Raw genomic sequence first — 16,447 nt, forward strand, 5'->3', positions numbered from 1 at the left:
ATCCTTGCATTGTTTACAAAGCAAGCCCCAGGTACCCAGAAATAGTTAAAGCAGGGGGTTTTTTTAACATGAAAAGAAAGGAAGGATTGAAGGAAGGATGAGAAGGGGAAAGGAAAGAATATGTATGGAAGGAAAAAGGAAAAAAGAAAGGAAAGGAAAGCTCTTGAACCTGTATTGGGACATAAAAGCAAACAATGAATGCAAAAAACTCCCAAAATAAAGTAAACATTCCATCTCAGTAATGAGCGTAGAAGAGAAATCTGCATTCTAATGGATTCGGACAGATTTTTCTGTCCTTGCAAAGCAAAGCAGAGTAGATGAGGTAAAGGGAAATGTAAAGTGGCCTGGGTTCTTCTTGTAGAACTTGGACAGAACATTAGCCTAAATCACTGAGACCAGATTTTGAGTGGTAGGTTACATACATGCTTGCTAATTTATTTGTAATTTACCATATATACTCGAATATAAGCCTAGTTTTTAGCACAATTTTTTTTTTGCTGAAAAAGCACCCCCTAGGCTTATACTTTAGTCAATGTCAAAATTACATTTTCTCCCCTGCAGTGCGGGTGTTCTACGAACTCCCCTGCTCATCTATGGGTGCCTGCAGCCTCTTTGGGTGGTCCGATGACCCGGGTTAAGTACACTGCATTTTTCAGACTCCGCAGGCAGGCACCGTGCTGAAAGGATAATAGCAGTCTATGTCCAAATGAAGGAGCTGTAGATGAAAACTTTTTCCCAGCAGCGTGTCAGTACGTATTTCAAAGACCACTCTGAACAGTGGTCACAGTGAGGACATATTTGTTTACAAGCCCAGGGAAGCCCATTCACCCCCCTTCTTTCCTGTCAGCTATGTCTCTTACCAGTAGCTGGCATTTTCCACCCTCGGCTTATACTCGAGTCAATAAGTTTTCCCAGTTTTTGTGGCAAAATTGAGTTTCTCGGCTTATATTCGGGTCAGCTTATACTCAAGTATATATGGTATTTTGATTTCATTTTGTTACTGAAAATAAAGTGTTAAATATGGTGACCGGCAACACACAAAGGTAGAACAATTATTATAGTCCCATATTACTGAAATATGTCAATCAAAATGTGAAAAAGAGGCAAGGTCACCTCCTATTTCATAAATACACCTTCAAAAATATTGGTGAGGTGTCCAGAAAAATTATATGAATTTCTATTATGAAATACTTAAACATTCTAAGCCCTGTAAAAATTATTAATATTGTTCCTGTTATTATTTTGTTATTATTTTGTATGACCCATGGCTCATTGGGGATTTGAACTGGATCTCTAGTGTTGGACTAGGAATCTCTAGTGTTGGGCTAGAAATCAAGCGTTGGACTAGGAATCAAGAGATCTAGTTCAAATCCCCAACGAGCCATGGGTCACCTTGAGCCAATCTTTCTTAGGCTGACTCACCTACGTCACAGGGTTGTTGTGAGGATAAAATTGGGAGAAGAGAGAAGTATGACACATTGAGTTTACCGGAGGAAAGGCAGGATATAAAGTGGACTTCTTCATCATCATCATAGAACTACTGAGTTGTTCTGATCCATAAAAGCTCACATTAAAATACGGCAGTTATTCTTTAAAGTCCCATAACGTTTTGATCTAAATTTTTTTGGTCTGATATGCTTTGTGGGGGGGTTCATCTACCGGTTTAGGTAACTCTACATCAGGAAGGATGAAAGAGGCTTCAGAATTAAGAAATAAAGAACTTTTATTAACACATCTTGAGTCAACCTTTTCTTGAACAGTAACTGGGGTTTGTAACGTCAAATGAGGTGGGGAATCATCCCAAAACCATGCTAATGATTTGTCAACAGGTAACTCTTTTAATAGTAAGTTTTCGCACTTTTCTCTTTCTCGGTTGGCATTCTCAGAAATCCGTTGCGGACCGCACAGAGGGTCCCGCAACAAGGATGGCGGGCCCAATCCCCCTCTTTCGACAGCTCTTTCTCTACTTCCGGATCTAATTGATGTACCATCTTCTCTGGACCTTGAGCCCTGTGATACACCAGGACTGTCCATTCTTCAGGGCTAAGGCCAGGTATTATGGGCTTGAACTTTCCCTTCGCTGAATCTTTATACTCTTCGTCTATGTTACCCTCAGCTAGCCTTTTCTGTGGGACTGAGAACACTCTCACATCTTCATCTGGTTCTGCAGCCACTTTCTCCTCTATCACGGTTACTTTCTGTGTCTCCTTTGACTTATTTCCTTCTTCCGTCGTCAAGAACACGTCTACACTCTCCCTGCCGCGGTTCCAAACTCTCTCCTCGCTCTCAACTGATGTCTCCGACCGTTTCTTCCGTTTTTCCTCCTCGCGCCTTTCCCCTCCTTTTCCCTCTCCTATCTCCGCCTCGCGGGTCCTTTCCTCCTCCTTCGCGCGCGCGTCTGTCATCTGCCTTTCCTTTGGTCTTGCTCCTAACTCTCTTTCAGGCTTTATCTCTTGCTCTATCTCGGGAGGTTGAGGGGACGGCTCACTCTTTGATGTTCCTGCTACTTCCTCCTCACACGCCCCCTCCCTTGAGTGGGCCGTCCTCTCGACATCTATCTCCTCCTCGATATCCTGCCGAGAAAAATAATCTGCATTAATATGATTTTTCCCTTTCCTATATTGGACCGTGAAGGAAAATGGTTGTAGGCTAAGATACCATCGGGTTAACCTTGCATTAGAGTCTTTCATCTTGTTTAACCATTGTAAAGGAGCATGATCAGTCATTAATACAAAAGTGGTACCCAATAAATAATATTTAAATGAATGGATAGCCCATTTCACAGCCAAGGCTTCCTTTTCAATCGTAGAGTATTTTCTCTCCCTTTCATTTAACTTTTTACTAATGTACATGACAGGATACTCCTTCCCATTTTTTGTTTGAGACAGTACCGCCCCTACCCCTCTTTCAGATGCATCAGTTTGAACCAGGAACGGTAACTCAAAATCAGGAGCATATCGGTGAGGCAAGGAATTTAAGATCTCTTTCACCTTATCAAAGGCATATTGTTCTTTTTCACCCCAAATTATTTTTTTGAACTTCTTCTTTTTTGTTAAATCCGTTAAAGGTGCTGTGACCTCTGAGTAATTTGGAATAAATTGCCGGTAATATCCTGCCAAGCCTAAAAATTGTTGTACTTCTCTCTTATCCTTGGGAACGTGCCATTTTGTTATTTTATCCACTTTATCTGGTACGGGTTGTATTCTCCCATTTTCAATTAAAAATCCCAAATACTTTATACTTTCTCTAGCAATTTTACACTTGGAGGGATTCACTTTCAGACTAGCTCTCCTTAACTCCTCTAATACCTTGGTTAAATGTACTACATGTTCTTTAAAATCTCTACTAAATATTAAAATATCATCAATATAAGCAGCTGCAAACTTCTCTACCGGTTCAAGTACCTTGTCCATTACCCTCTGGAAGGTGGCAGAAGCTCCATGCAAACCAAACGGCATTTTTAAATATTGGAATAACCCTTTAGGCGTGGCAAAGGCTGTTTTTTCTTTGTCTTCCTCTCTCAACGGGATCTGCCAATATCCTTTTACTAGATCTAACGAACTTAGAATTTTAGCTCCGCCTATCTTCTCTAACAGGTCCTCTATTTTAGGCATGGGGTAGGCATCGAACTTGGAAATTTCATTCAATTTTCTAAAGTCTATACATAGTCTGACACTGCCGTCTGCTTTCGGTACCATTACTGGATAGCTTCTCCATGGGCTGTAAGATGGTTCTATTACTCCCAATAACAACATCTCATCCACCTCCTTATTTATCTTTTCTTTAATATAATGAGGCCAATTCCTCACTCCTGACCTAGCTATTTTTCCGGGTATGGTATTAATACAATGTATTCCCATATTGGTAGATCCTGGTCTATTGCAAAATACATCTTTATAATTTTCCTCAACCTTTCTTATTTCCAATTTTTCTTCGGCATTAAGATTATCCTCTAATTTTAATTCTTCTTCGGGCATTGTACACTCTACAACCTCGGGACCAAAATTTTCTTCTTCCATCTCACTCAAGAAACTCTCCCTCTCTCTCCATTCCTTCAAAAGATTCACGTGATAAATCCCTGTTTCCTTTTTCTTATCCGGGGTAGCAATTTCATAATTAACGTCATTTAATTTTCTGATTATCTCGTATGGTCCTTGCCAATTGGCGAACAATTTGGATTGTTCGGAGGGAAGTAGCAACAGAACTTTCTGTCCAACTTCAAATGTCCGTCTTCTAACATTTTTATCATATCTACGCTTCTGATCAACCTGCACTCTTCTTAACTGACTTTTAGCTTCTTTAGATATGTGATTTAAATGCTCTCTCATTTCTATGATCTGTTTGATTTGCATCTGGGATTTGTCTCTACCATGTTCCCAACTTTCTTTAACTAAATCCAGGATCCCTCTAGGGTTCCTTCCATATAGGAGCTCAAATGGAGTAAAACCGGTAGATGCCTGTGGAACTTCTCTAATTGCAAACATCAAAGGTGCAATTAAAAGATGCCATTGTTTTGGTCTATCTATAACTAATTTCCTTAACATACTTTTTAAAGTCTTATTAAATCTTTCTACTAATCCGTTACACTGAGGATGATAGACAGTAGTATGTACGGGCTTTACATCTAACAGCTTCCACATCTCTTTTAAAGTCTGGCTCATAAAATTCGAACCTTGGTCTGTTATCACCTCCTTAGGAAATCCCAATCTAGAAAAAACTTGCATTAATTCTTTGGCTAAAAGAAGTCAGAAATATATCGTCCCAGCGTGGGGGGTCCGGGAGCAGGGGCTGTTCTGGTTCCAAAGGAGCCATTTCTATCATCTCCATGGTGGGTTCTCGTTTACATACTGTAATAGCTTCATCTTTAACCAGGTCTATGTTGTTGCTCATTCCGGTTCTAAGTCTAGTTCTTCTATTGGTTCAACTTCTCGCATCTTCTTGCTCTGGGATTGTGGCAACTGTACCTAATGAGGACGTCGAGTGGGAGATTTTTCGTGAATATATCAAACGAAAATTTGGATACACTCCAGAAATTTTGAGACAAAATTTCAGGAAACTGAAAAAACAACCTAATGAGTGCTACTCTGCAATGGCTGATAGATTAGAAAAACTTGGGGATCAATGGCTAGACTCAGTAGGCGCCAGTACTTTCCAAGACATGAGAACACTGATGTTCCTCCCCGAGCGAGTTGGTATTTGGAAGAAATCTTCAAGGACCTTTGGATATCCTGAAATCCGAATGGGAAGGTGCGGTCAAATCTAGTTCAGCACCAGCTGCAAAAGAAGCCCGAAAAATCAGCCAAGAGAGATCTGAGCTTTCGAATCTAAACCTGACCGCTTTGCCTTGTATTTCTGGGTTACCTGCACAATGATAAGAATTCGAATGGTCGAATCCCACTTTGAAAAGGGACCAATTCTGTCCGGCGGGAAGCAAAGCATTCTTGCGAAAAAGTTGCAAGCAGAACTTAGAATCTCTTGAGGGCCATCAGCTTCCCAGCAGTGAGATGCCATAAAGCTGGAGACTGGGGTAGGGGTGGGGATGTGGAACCTGTAGTTTCATTTCATAACCTTAACTCTAGAAATTCCAATTTGTTGTCCCTGTCCCAAATCTACAGCCTTGGGTTTTAAGATATTGTATATGTATGGCTTAGGTTCCAATGTGGATGATCCCTAGATAAAAAGACAGTTTAAAAAACAGCAAGGAGAGAGTTCGTTTTTGCTGCTGGGAGGAAGAAGACAAGATGGAGATTTATGATGGACTGAAGAAACATTTACATGATTGATTTTATAGTCGTTGCTGAAATATCCCTACAACTAAAAAACTTCTGTGCTTTACCAGCTGTATTTTAGGACGTGAGATAAGCAATGTGCAGAAAAAACTAGGTGAAAGTTCTTGCTGCCTAACTTAATTCCTCACAGACGTTATGGTTCTTAAAGGTATTGCCTCAGGATATCTCGTTGCATAATCAATTATAACCAAAATATAAGCATGTCCCCCAGCCGATTTCATTAAAGGTCCCACAATATCTAAGCCAACCCGTTCAAATGGAGTATCAACCAAAGGCATGGGAATTAATTCCCCCCCTGGTTCAACCTTTGGCTGTGTTAATTGGCATTGTTTACAAGTTTTACAATATTTCTCAATATCTGCCCATACATTAGGCCACCAAAACCTTTGTAAAATGCGAGAGCTCATCTTCTTTGCAGCCAGATGGCCGGCCATAGGAACATCATGTGCTAAATATAACAATTTTTCTTTCCATTTTCCAGGCACCACCAATTGTTTGACCCCATCAATAGATAATCTATACAATAAACCGTCACATAGCTCAAATCCCACTTCCCCTTTTTTCACTTCTCCTTCTTTCTTGGCTCTTTCAAAGAATTTAGTCAGTGAGGCATCATCTTGCTGCCAAAACCGCGTTACCTCCCGTGAAACTTCTTCTAAATCGTCCACATTTCCAATATTGACACATTCGATTTTTCTACATTCTTTATCTCTTAACAATTTGTCAATACCCAGCCAGTCCCTCCCCAATAACATTTCTCTAATTAATCCAGGCACTACTCCCACTTCCATTCTTCTCTTCTCCCCATTTATTTCTACCGTCGTGTACGTGGTCTTGTAGGCTTTCACATCCCCGTGAATACATCTAATTTTCATTTCCCCATTTGCGTTGATCCCCTCTAAATTTTTTACCAGAGTTTTACCGCTTCCAGAGTCAATTAAGGCCTTCTTTCGTTCCCCGTTAACCAAAACTTCTATTTCCCATTCTTTATTAAAACCCGCACTTCCCCCAGTCACCTGGCTCCAATGTTTAACCCAGGAACAATCCACTCCGGGGCAATTTTTCTTCTGATGTCCCTCGGCCCCACAACGGAAGCAAGACCCCTTAAATTCACGTTGTTCTTTCCAGTTAGGGTACGCTTCCATGATCCTATGCTTGCTGCCTCCGGGTTTCTCCATTTTTACTTCTTTTCCCGCCGCTCCGGTACGCTGCGCAGCACTATTACTCTCGGACGCCATCTTCTCTTTCGCTTTCAGCCTCTCCTGGTTCGCCCAGCCGCTTTCACGTGTTCCCTCATCAGCGATACAGAAATCTTCGACCAATTGGATAGCAGCTTCCAAATCACGTGGGTGGTTCCTTTGCACCCAAGCCCTCATGTTTAAACTCATCGTTGTCACAAGTTGCTCCATAACTATCTCATTCAAAATTTCTTCTTTAGTTTTCTCTTCGGGCCTTAACCATCTTAACAAGTTTGCTTTCATCTTTTGCACTAAGGTACGGGGATGTAAACCATGTTTCATCTTCAAATTCCTGAACTTTTTCCGATAAGCTTCTTCCGTTAAATTTAACGTCTGTAAAATCGTAGATTTAACTTTGTCATATTGCATCGCTTCCGCTGGAGATAACGTATCAATTATCTCTTGCAAATTACCAGATAGACAGGGAGTCAGAATTAAAGTCCACTGTTCTTTAGGCCAACCTGCCGCCAATGCAACTCTCTCAAAAGTATTTAAGTAAGCTTCAGGGTCATCTTCAGCTGTCATTTTTTGCAACCTAATAGGGGCCGGACCCGCCACCCAAGAATTCTTTATAACATCTTCTGTTCCCGTCGTCTTTCTTTCGGGATTTTTTGCCAACTGAGTTAGAATTAGGTTTTGTTGCTCGGCTAAAAATTTTATCATTTTTTCTTGCCTCTTTATTGTTTGTTTGAGGTCTTCTTCTCTTTGCGTCGGTATCTCAGAACCAGCCCCGGGTTGGGCGCCAATGTGGGGGGGTTCATCTACCGGTTTAGGTAACTCTACATCAGGAAGGATGAAAGAGGCTTCAGAATTAAGAAATAAAGAACTTTTATTAACACATCTTGAGTCAACCTTTTCTTGAACAGTAACTGGGGTTTGTAACGTCAAATGAGGTGGGGAATCATCCCAAAACCATGCTAATGATTTGTCAACAGGTAACTCTTTTAATAGTAAGTTTTCGCACTTTTCTCTTTCTCGGTTGGCATTCTCAGAAATCCGTTGCGGACCGCACAGAGGGTCCCGCAACAAGGATGGCGGGCCCAATCCCCCTCTTTCGACAGCTCTTTCTCTACTTCCGGATCTAATTGATGTACCATCTTCTCTGGACCTTGAGCCCTGTGATACACCAGGACTGTCCATTCTTCAGGGCTAAGGCCAGGTATTATGGGCTTGAACTTTCCCTTCGCTGAATCTTTATACTCTTCGTCTATGTTACCCTCAGCTAGCCTTTTCTGTGGGACTGAGAACACTCTCACATCTTCATCTGGTTCTGCAGCCACTTTCTCCTCTATCACGGTTACTTTCTGTGTCTCCTTTGACTTATTTCCTTCTTCCGTCGTCAAGAACACGTCTACACTCTCCCTGCCGCGGTTCCAAACTCTCTCCTCGCTCTCAACTGATGTCTCCGACCGTTTCTTCCGTTTTTCCTCCTCGCGCCTTTCCCCTCCTTTTCCCTCTCCTATCTCCGCCTCGCGGGTCCTTTCCTCCTCCTTCGCGCGCGCGTCTGTCATCTGCCTTTCCTTTGGTCTTGCTCCTAACTCTCTTTCAGGCTTTATCTCTTGCTCTATCTCGGGAGGTTGAGGGGACGGCTCACTCTTTGATGTTCCTGCTACTTCCTCCTCACAGCTTGCACAGACTTAACACGGTATTGCTTTGAAAACTAATAAATATGATGCTCATCTTCAGCCACCTTTGAGATAAGCATTAGTTTGGTATGTGAAGTTACAAAGGCTATGTTTGTTTAAAATAGGGTGGTATTTTTGAGAAAATTATTTAGCTTGATCTTTGATTTTTAATTTGTAGAGCTCTAACTTTCTTGGATGTACTCCTGTTGAACTTTTAAGACCCACTTTATGATAACATACTAAAGCAGCTGCCAACATTTATTCAGATCCTCCTGGCACCAAGGCAAAGTTGCTGCCCCAACATTCCTTATTTCCAGTGCCTCGCTTTGGCAGCTGCTTGTGCCTGAGACAAACCTCAGAGCCAATTTTCACTCCATCTCCAAACGGCAGGTCTATGATCCATGCTATAGGTAAGATATTCTTTCCTGTATTAGTAGTGAGAATAGATTTTGAATTGGGGTCGACAACTTCCAATGGTTGTGGGCCATGCTATATTCCAGAATTCATCAGGGGCTGCATCCTTCCTCTACAACAGTGGTCCCCAACCTTGGGCCTCCAGATGTTCTTGGACTTCAGCTCCCAGAAATCCTGGCCAACAGAGGTGGTGGTGAAGGCTTCTGGGAGTTGTAGTCCAAGAACATCTGGAGGCCCAAGGTTGGGGACCACTGCTCTACAACACCAGTCATGTGCCAACAGATTCTGCTGGCACAGCAAAATACCAGGGCTTAGAAAAATTACTTTTTTGCATTATATCTCCAAGCACCTCCCAGTAGCATTGCATTCATTCAAAGAAGTGGTTCCAAACCGTGGGTCTCCATATGTTCTTAGACTAAAACTTCCAGAAATTTTTGCTAATAGCTGGGCTGGTGAAGATTTCTGAGAGCTGTAGTCCAGGAACAACTGGGGACCCAAGATTGGGAACCACTTATTCAAGGCAGCTAGAAATATGCAGGTAAGGAGTTCCGAGGAGTGCATTGTTTATTTAAAGCAAAATACATAGCCACTATGCACCTAGTTTTAAAATAGATGTGTGGGGAATTTGCTATCGTAGCTGTGGCTCCAGAACTCACAGACACAGTAGCAGGGAGGGCTACAAGGGTTGGAAGTGGGTTGACTGTTTTTAAAGGAGAGCATCTTTTATTTTTAATTGTAACTATTAAGCAGTATTTGTTTTTTAATTTGAATAATAAATTTAAATTGATTTGTGCTTACTTTTTAATTGCAGTTTTATATTTTACCTTTTATTTTAATGTTATTAGCCACTGTGAGCCACTATTGGCAATAGAGATGTGATATAAACTATGTATATACACGTGCAATAAAAACATAGCTCTTTTTCCATTATCTTTCACTGTCCTTCTCAAAATTTTGAGATGCTGTTGTATCTCCTTTACAGAAAATTGCATGCAAGAAAGCATGTTAGAGAAAATTGATAGAAAGTATGTATCTTGCATTTTAAAAATACAAACATTAGAAGAAACACACTTTAAAATATGTAAAAAATGCTGCTGTATTACTCCAAAATTTGCAAACAAATATGGAAATGAGATGGAACAAACTCATACTTTAAGAAAGTTCAGAAACAGTAGAAAATGAGACATATATATTGACCTTGGCATTCCTGGAATTCCTCAACATGTTTCTTCCTCCCAAGTAAGGTAGGTCAGGCAGAGAAATAGTGGTTCTCTAAATGACTAGTTCATAACTCTTGCATTTTCCACCAAGAACAATTGGAAAAGAAGATTCACCATTTCTTACCTTGTTGATTTTGTTGGTTTTGGGAAGTGTCTGGCTGACATGCAGATCTGAATATCTGGGGGGCTTCCGTAAGGGGTTGTTAATATCACATGGCACAGATTCTGTCCGGACTAACCTTGCTGGATCAAAAGAAGAAAAGAAAGGAGGAAAAGGATGGGAACAAAGAAATGATCAATGTTTTAACTCCTTACTTAAACCAGAAATCAAAAGGACACGTTCCTTTGAAGGCTTATTAGCTCAAACCTAAATTAGTCACTCAACATCTCCTTCTGTCTACATGCGTAAATGAACTAGAGAAGCTCCCTTAAGATGTTGCCACACTCTTAGTCCATCACACCTGATGTTAAGTAGAAGCTCTATCTAATGCAAGAACCATGTGGCCTGGTTGTCAGCTTTCTAGGGTGTGTGGGAGTTGTAGTCCAACTTTGGATGGAAAACTGCATATTCCCCATCTCTGCTCTGACTAGCTGTCAGTAACTATAATTTGAGGCCGTATTTTCAGAGCTTGGAAAAGTTAGGTTTATTATGTTTTGTTATAGCAACTCCTAGAATTCTTCAGCTAGCACGGGGACTGACCATGCTGGCTGGGGTGGGGGTAATAGTGATCCAGGAGATGTGGTTAAAAATGAACTTTTCCAAACACTGTAGATTCTTTCCCAGTCATGTAAGCATGTTCAGTTACTGCAGGTTTTTCTGGTTGTTTTAGTCTGCAGTTTCTCTCATGTTCTTTGATTCTGGTGTGGATGCTTCATTTTGTGGTTCCAATGTATACCTGGCCACAACTGCAAGATATCTGGTATACTCCTGCGGTGGTGAGGGGGTCCCTTCTGTCCTTTGCTGACCGTAACATTTGTTGTATTTTTGTGGTGGGCTTGAATACTGTTTGTAGGTTGTGTTTTTTCAAAAGTTTCCCCATGCGGTCCGTGACCCCTTTGATGTATGGCAGAAATACTTTATTTGTGGGTGGCTGTTTTTCTTCTGTTCGGTGTTGTTTTCTTGGTTTGATGGCTCTTGTGGTTTCATTTTTGGAGTAGCCATTTGCCTGTAGGGCCCAATTCAGATGGTTGAGTTCAGTGCTGAGAAACTGAGCTTCACAGTTCTGTTTTGCACAGTCTACCAGTGTTTTGATTACGCCTCTTTTTTGCTGTGGGTGGTGGTTGGAGTTTTTGTGTAGATACTGGGTGGGTGGGTTTTCTGTAGACCTTGTGTCCCAGTTGGAGGTCAGTTTTGCGTAGGACCATGACATCTAAGAACAGCAGTTGGCCCTCTATTTCTTTTTCCATGGTGAATTGTATATTTGGGTGGATGCTGTTGAGATGGTTGAGAAATTATTCCAATTTTTCTTCACCGTGACTCCAAATTGCAAAGGTGTTATCCATATATCGGAATCAGACTGTGGGTGCGAGGGGTGCCGAAGCCAGGGCAAGTTTTTCAAAATGTTCCATGTAGAAGTTTGCTATAACCGGGCTGAGGGGGCTGCCCATGGCCACTCCATCTGTCTGTTCATAAAATTTATTATCCCACTGGAAATAGCTGGTCGTTAGGCAATGTTGGAAGAGGGCCTTGATGTCTTCTGGAAATATCTGCTGGATGAGTGTCAGGGTGTCCTTTATCGGTACCCTGTTCACTAAGGATAACTCTTTATTTCCTACCATCACCCCTTTCCCCCTACAGCTCCCCAACACTGGGCTATGCTTCTATTTGACACCTGACTTTTTTTCCACCACTTTCACACATAAGCTACCATCCTACACATCCATGCCCTAGAGGAAGCCCCCTGAACTCAAGACTTTCTTCTATGGGGTTAAGCACAGGGTGGGTCGACTGGTAAGCACCTCCTCCAACCATAAACACCAGCTCATCCCACACAGACTTTCCCTTTTTATTTTAAATTTCCTACTTCCCAATGCCTTTATTTATGGATGGTAAACCTGCACAATTTTTTTTTGTAATTCTGTACAGCACCAATAATAGTAACAGTAGTAGTAGGAGCACCAGGAGGAAAATAATAACAAGAATAGTGGTGACCATGGACGGTATCTTTGGGCATAGAATTGAAATTCAAAGAAGCCCTGGCTTTCTGGAAACAAAACACTCTCGGAACAAACCTCATGTACATCTCCTGACTGACCTGGCATCAACAGGATTTGAACCTTTGGCTTTCCTAATGATCCAAGGACCCTGTTTTAGTGGGACATATACCTGAGAGCAGAAAAAGATCTCCTAGGCCATTCACAGTAATTTCTAAATTCATTCCTGTGCTTAACCCATTTCAAAACTTCTGATAAAACAAATCGTATCTCCAAAGCATCCCACACAACATTAGGTTTGTCCTTCACAACATTTATTAACTCAACCTTTATGTTGCCTTGCTCCAATTTGTTTTCTAGCAGAGATGTTCTTATCTGAGTAGACTCTAGAGTGACTTTGCCCAGTTATAGGCTCATCAGATGGGCAAAGGTCAGAAACACTTTCTATTCAAACTGGGCCCTTGCCTGAATGAGAAAAGCCTCCAAGGCATGCTTTTGGATTGCTGTATGCATCATCATTTTTAGCATTTAGGGAACTGCAGCAAATCTAAGGTTCCATTCTTGGGTCTCTCCATATTTATTATGGCCGCTGCCTGCTCTTTTTGCCCATCAAAGACACCAATGAGCATTCCACCAGCAAACATTAGCCATTGCTGAGCTTCCCCGAATCTTTTCCACATTTTAAATCCTGATGCTGATGACATCTAAAGAGACACAACGGATAATTCATTAAAAGCATTGAGCAAATACAAGTATTCACTGGGAAGACGTATTTAGCAAGTGAAAACAACAGCAGCTTCATTGCAAATAAAATAAAAATGCATATTTCTAAGTCTGGATTTTCAAGCACTCTCTTCTCCAGGTAATCACTTTGACTTTAATGAAAGGCAAAGCTGTTCCTGGGAAGACAAGCCTCCTAAAAGTCTTCCCCTCCATATGCATGAAGTGCTCTCCTGCAGAGAAGGGACTACAGCGTTTGCAGAGAGCAGTAAACAAGCAAACAGCCACCTGATCAGAATATGCTCCTCTGTGATTCAAGAGGAGACATGTCAGAGCCAAAAGCAACTAGAAGTAGGCAAGTTTTCCTTGGATGAGGTTTCAACTATTGTGAAGGGTCTCAGGATCATCCATGTTCAGGGGGACAAAGTCAATAAAGTACTTGTGGGCTAATTTGTCCTTAAGCCAGCCCCAGATTCCCTATATCCCAAGATGCTCTTTGCCAGAGAAGGCTGCTTGCTATCATTCTCTCTGGTCTGCAAATGTCAGGTTTTTAATTTTTTTTAAGGTCCAAGGGCTCCAGCGCATAAGCCCAAATAGAACCATGGACTCTTTTGCCATTCTGGAAACAATGGCTGTTGAAACAACTTGAGTCCTTTAACTTAAGCTCCTTTCACCACAGGGAGTGTGACCCACCCAGGCTGAGCTGAAGGTCTGTTTAAAGCAGCTCTGGGGAACTTGTGGTCCCCTGCATGTTGCAGACCTCCATGTCCCAGGAAGAGCCCTAGGAAGTTTAGTTGATACTGAAGTATTTTGGGAATAGCAGTTCCTCAACACAAGGAGGACAAGGCAGAAGTAGAGATGGAAACTCTTCCTACTTCAGATCTGATAGCCAAAGCAGATGCTTTCCAAACTGGGATCATCACAATTATTTTGGGACATTCAAGAGTTCACTCCCCCATTTCCACAGCAACCAAATTCTTCCTGGGGTTTAAGGAAGCCCTCAGGATCCCTGGAACCTGGTTTGGTAGAAGAAAAGCTGTTGATGCCCCGAAAGGAAGAGTACAGACATGTAGAAAGCAACTGCAGGGATAGCATTAGGAGGCCAAAAGCTGAGAATGAGCTGAGGCTAGCTAGAGACACTAAAAACAAAAAAAGAGACCATTTTTTCAGGTATGTGTGTAGCAGACAAAGAAAAGAAACAGTGGACCAGCTACTCAGTGGACATGGAAAAATGATAACAGATAACAAAGGAAAGGCAGAAGTGCTCAATTCCTATTGTAGCTCAGTCTTTTCCCAAAGGTTAGACTAGGACACTCCAGACAAATGTGAAGAGCAGGTGAAGGGGACAAGACTGCAGCTAGGGACTGATAAACAAATAGTCAAGGAATACCTTGCCACCTTGAATGCATGAAATCTCCAGGGCCAGATGAACTGCATCCAAGAATACTGAAGGGATTGGCCGAAGAACTCTCAGAACCGCTGCCCAAGATTTTCTTGAAATCATGGAAAACGGGTAAGATGCCAGATGATTGGAGGAGGGCTAATGTTGCCCCTATGTACAAAAAGGGCAAAAGGAAGGAACCAGGGAACTAGAGCCAGACAGCCTGACATCAATCCCAGGCAAAATTCTGGAACAGATTATAAAGCAGTCATTGTGCAAGAACCTAGAAAACAATGCAGCAATAAGTAGAAGCCAAGACCAATCTGATCTCATGGTTTGATCAGGTAACCTCCCTAATAGACAGAGAGAATGCTGTAGACATAATATATCTTGACTTCAGCAAGGCTTTTGACAAAGTGTTCTATGATATTCTGATTAGCAAGCTAACTAGGTGTGGGCTGAATAAGACAACTGTCAAGTGGATACCGAGATGGCTACAGAATCGTACTCAGAAGGTGCTTGTCAATGGTTCATCCTCCAACTGGGAAGAGGTAACAAGTGTCTCTTCTGGGCCCAGTGCCACTCAATAGTTTTATTAATGACCTGGATCAGGGAATATAGGGAGTACTAATCAAATCTGCAGATGACAGAAAATTGGGTGGGATAGCAAATACCCTGGAAGACAGAAACAAAATTCAAAATTTTCTCAATAGGCTTGAGCACTCGGGTTAAAACAACAGAATGAAAATCAACAGGAATAAGTGCAAAGTATTGCACTTAGGAAAAAGAAACCAAATACAGAGTTACAAGATGGGGGATACCTGGCTCAGCAATGCTACAAGCAAGAAGGATCTTGGAATTGTAGTAGATCACAAGCTGAATATGAGCCAACAGTGTGATGTGGCTACAAAAAAGGCAAATGCTATTATAGGCTGCATTTACAGAAGTACAGTCTACAAATCCTGTGAGGTGCTAGTTCCCCTCTATTTGGTACTAGTTAGGTCTCATTTGGAGTACTGTGGCCAGTTCTGAACACTGCACTTCATGAAGGATGCCAACAAATTGTAACAAATTCAGAGAAGGGCAACAAGGATGATCAGTAAGCTGGAAACCAAGCCTTATGAGGAAAGACTGAAAGAACTGGGCATGTTTAGCCTTGAGAAAAGAAGACTGAGGGGAGATAGCACTTTTCAAATACTTGAAGGACTGTCATACAGAAGAGGGGCAGGATCTGTTCTCAATCATCCCAGAGTGCAGGACACACAACAATGGGCTCAAGTTACAGGAAGCCAGATTTCAATTAAATCTCAGGAAGAACTTCCTAACTGTTAGAAGGAAGTCAGTGGAACCAATTACCTCAAGAGGTGGTGAGTGCTCCAATACTGGAGGCATTCAAGAGAAATTTAGACAACTGCCTTGCTGATATCTTTTGGCTTGTATTACTGCACTGATTGCAGTATTGGACTCAGTGGCCTTATAGGCCCCTTCCAAATTCATGCTTCTATGATTCTGCTACAAAGCCATGCCTGACAATATCATGCAAATCACAAGGTACAACCTGCAGAACAGGATTCCAGCCTGTAATACTTTTGAGCTAAAAAAAATAATAAGAGGTGACAGCACCATACATTGGGTAAATATGAAAATTAGCAGTTTATTTGTTTGTTTGTTTGTTTGTTTGTTTGTTTGTTTGTTTGTTTAACTTATATGCCGCCTACTCTACCCAAAGGTCTCTGGGCGGCTTACAACAATTAAAATGCAATTAAGATAGAATAAAAGTTAAAATGATTAAAATACAATTAAAATTGCCATCAGGACCCACAGTTGATATTATTTCAATTAAAAGCCTTCTGGAACAGGAAGGTTTTGACCTGGCGCTAAAATGTCAGCAGCGTCTGCGCCAGAC

At 41.6% G+C, this 16,447-nt stretch overlaps 1 protein-coding gene across 2 annotated transcripts in view; it reads right to left on the reverse strand.

Moving 5' to 3' along the window:
* Nucleotides 1-16,447, reverse strand: part of KSR2 (kinase suppressor of ras 2) — a 349,645-nt gene that overhangs the window by 156,131 nt on the left and 177,067 nt on the right. For both annotated transcript variants that reach the window (XM_078381644.1, XM_020812104.3), the window contains exon 9: nt 10,411-10,529. In XM_078381644.1, the coding sequence (XP_078237770.1) occupies nt 10,411-10,529 (119 nt within the window). The remainder of the gene's footprint in view (nt 1-10,410; nt 10,530-16,447) is intronic.

Source organism: Pogona vitticeps, chromosome 14 (genome assembly GCF_051106095.1).
Source record: "Pogona vitticeps strain Pit_001003342236 chromosome 14, PviZW2.1, whole genome shotgun sequence".
Lineage (NCBI taxonomy): Eukaryota > Metazoa > Chordata > Lepidosauria > Squamata > Agamidae > Pogona > Pogona vitticeps.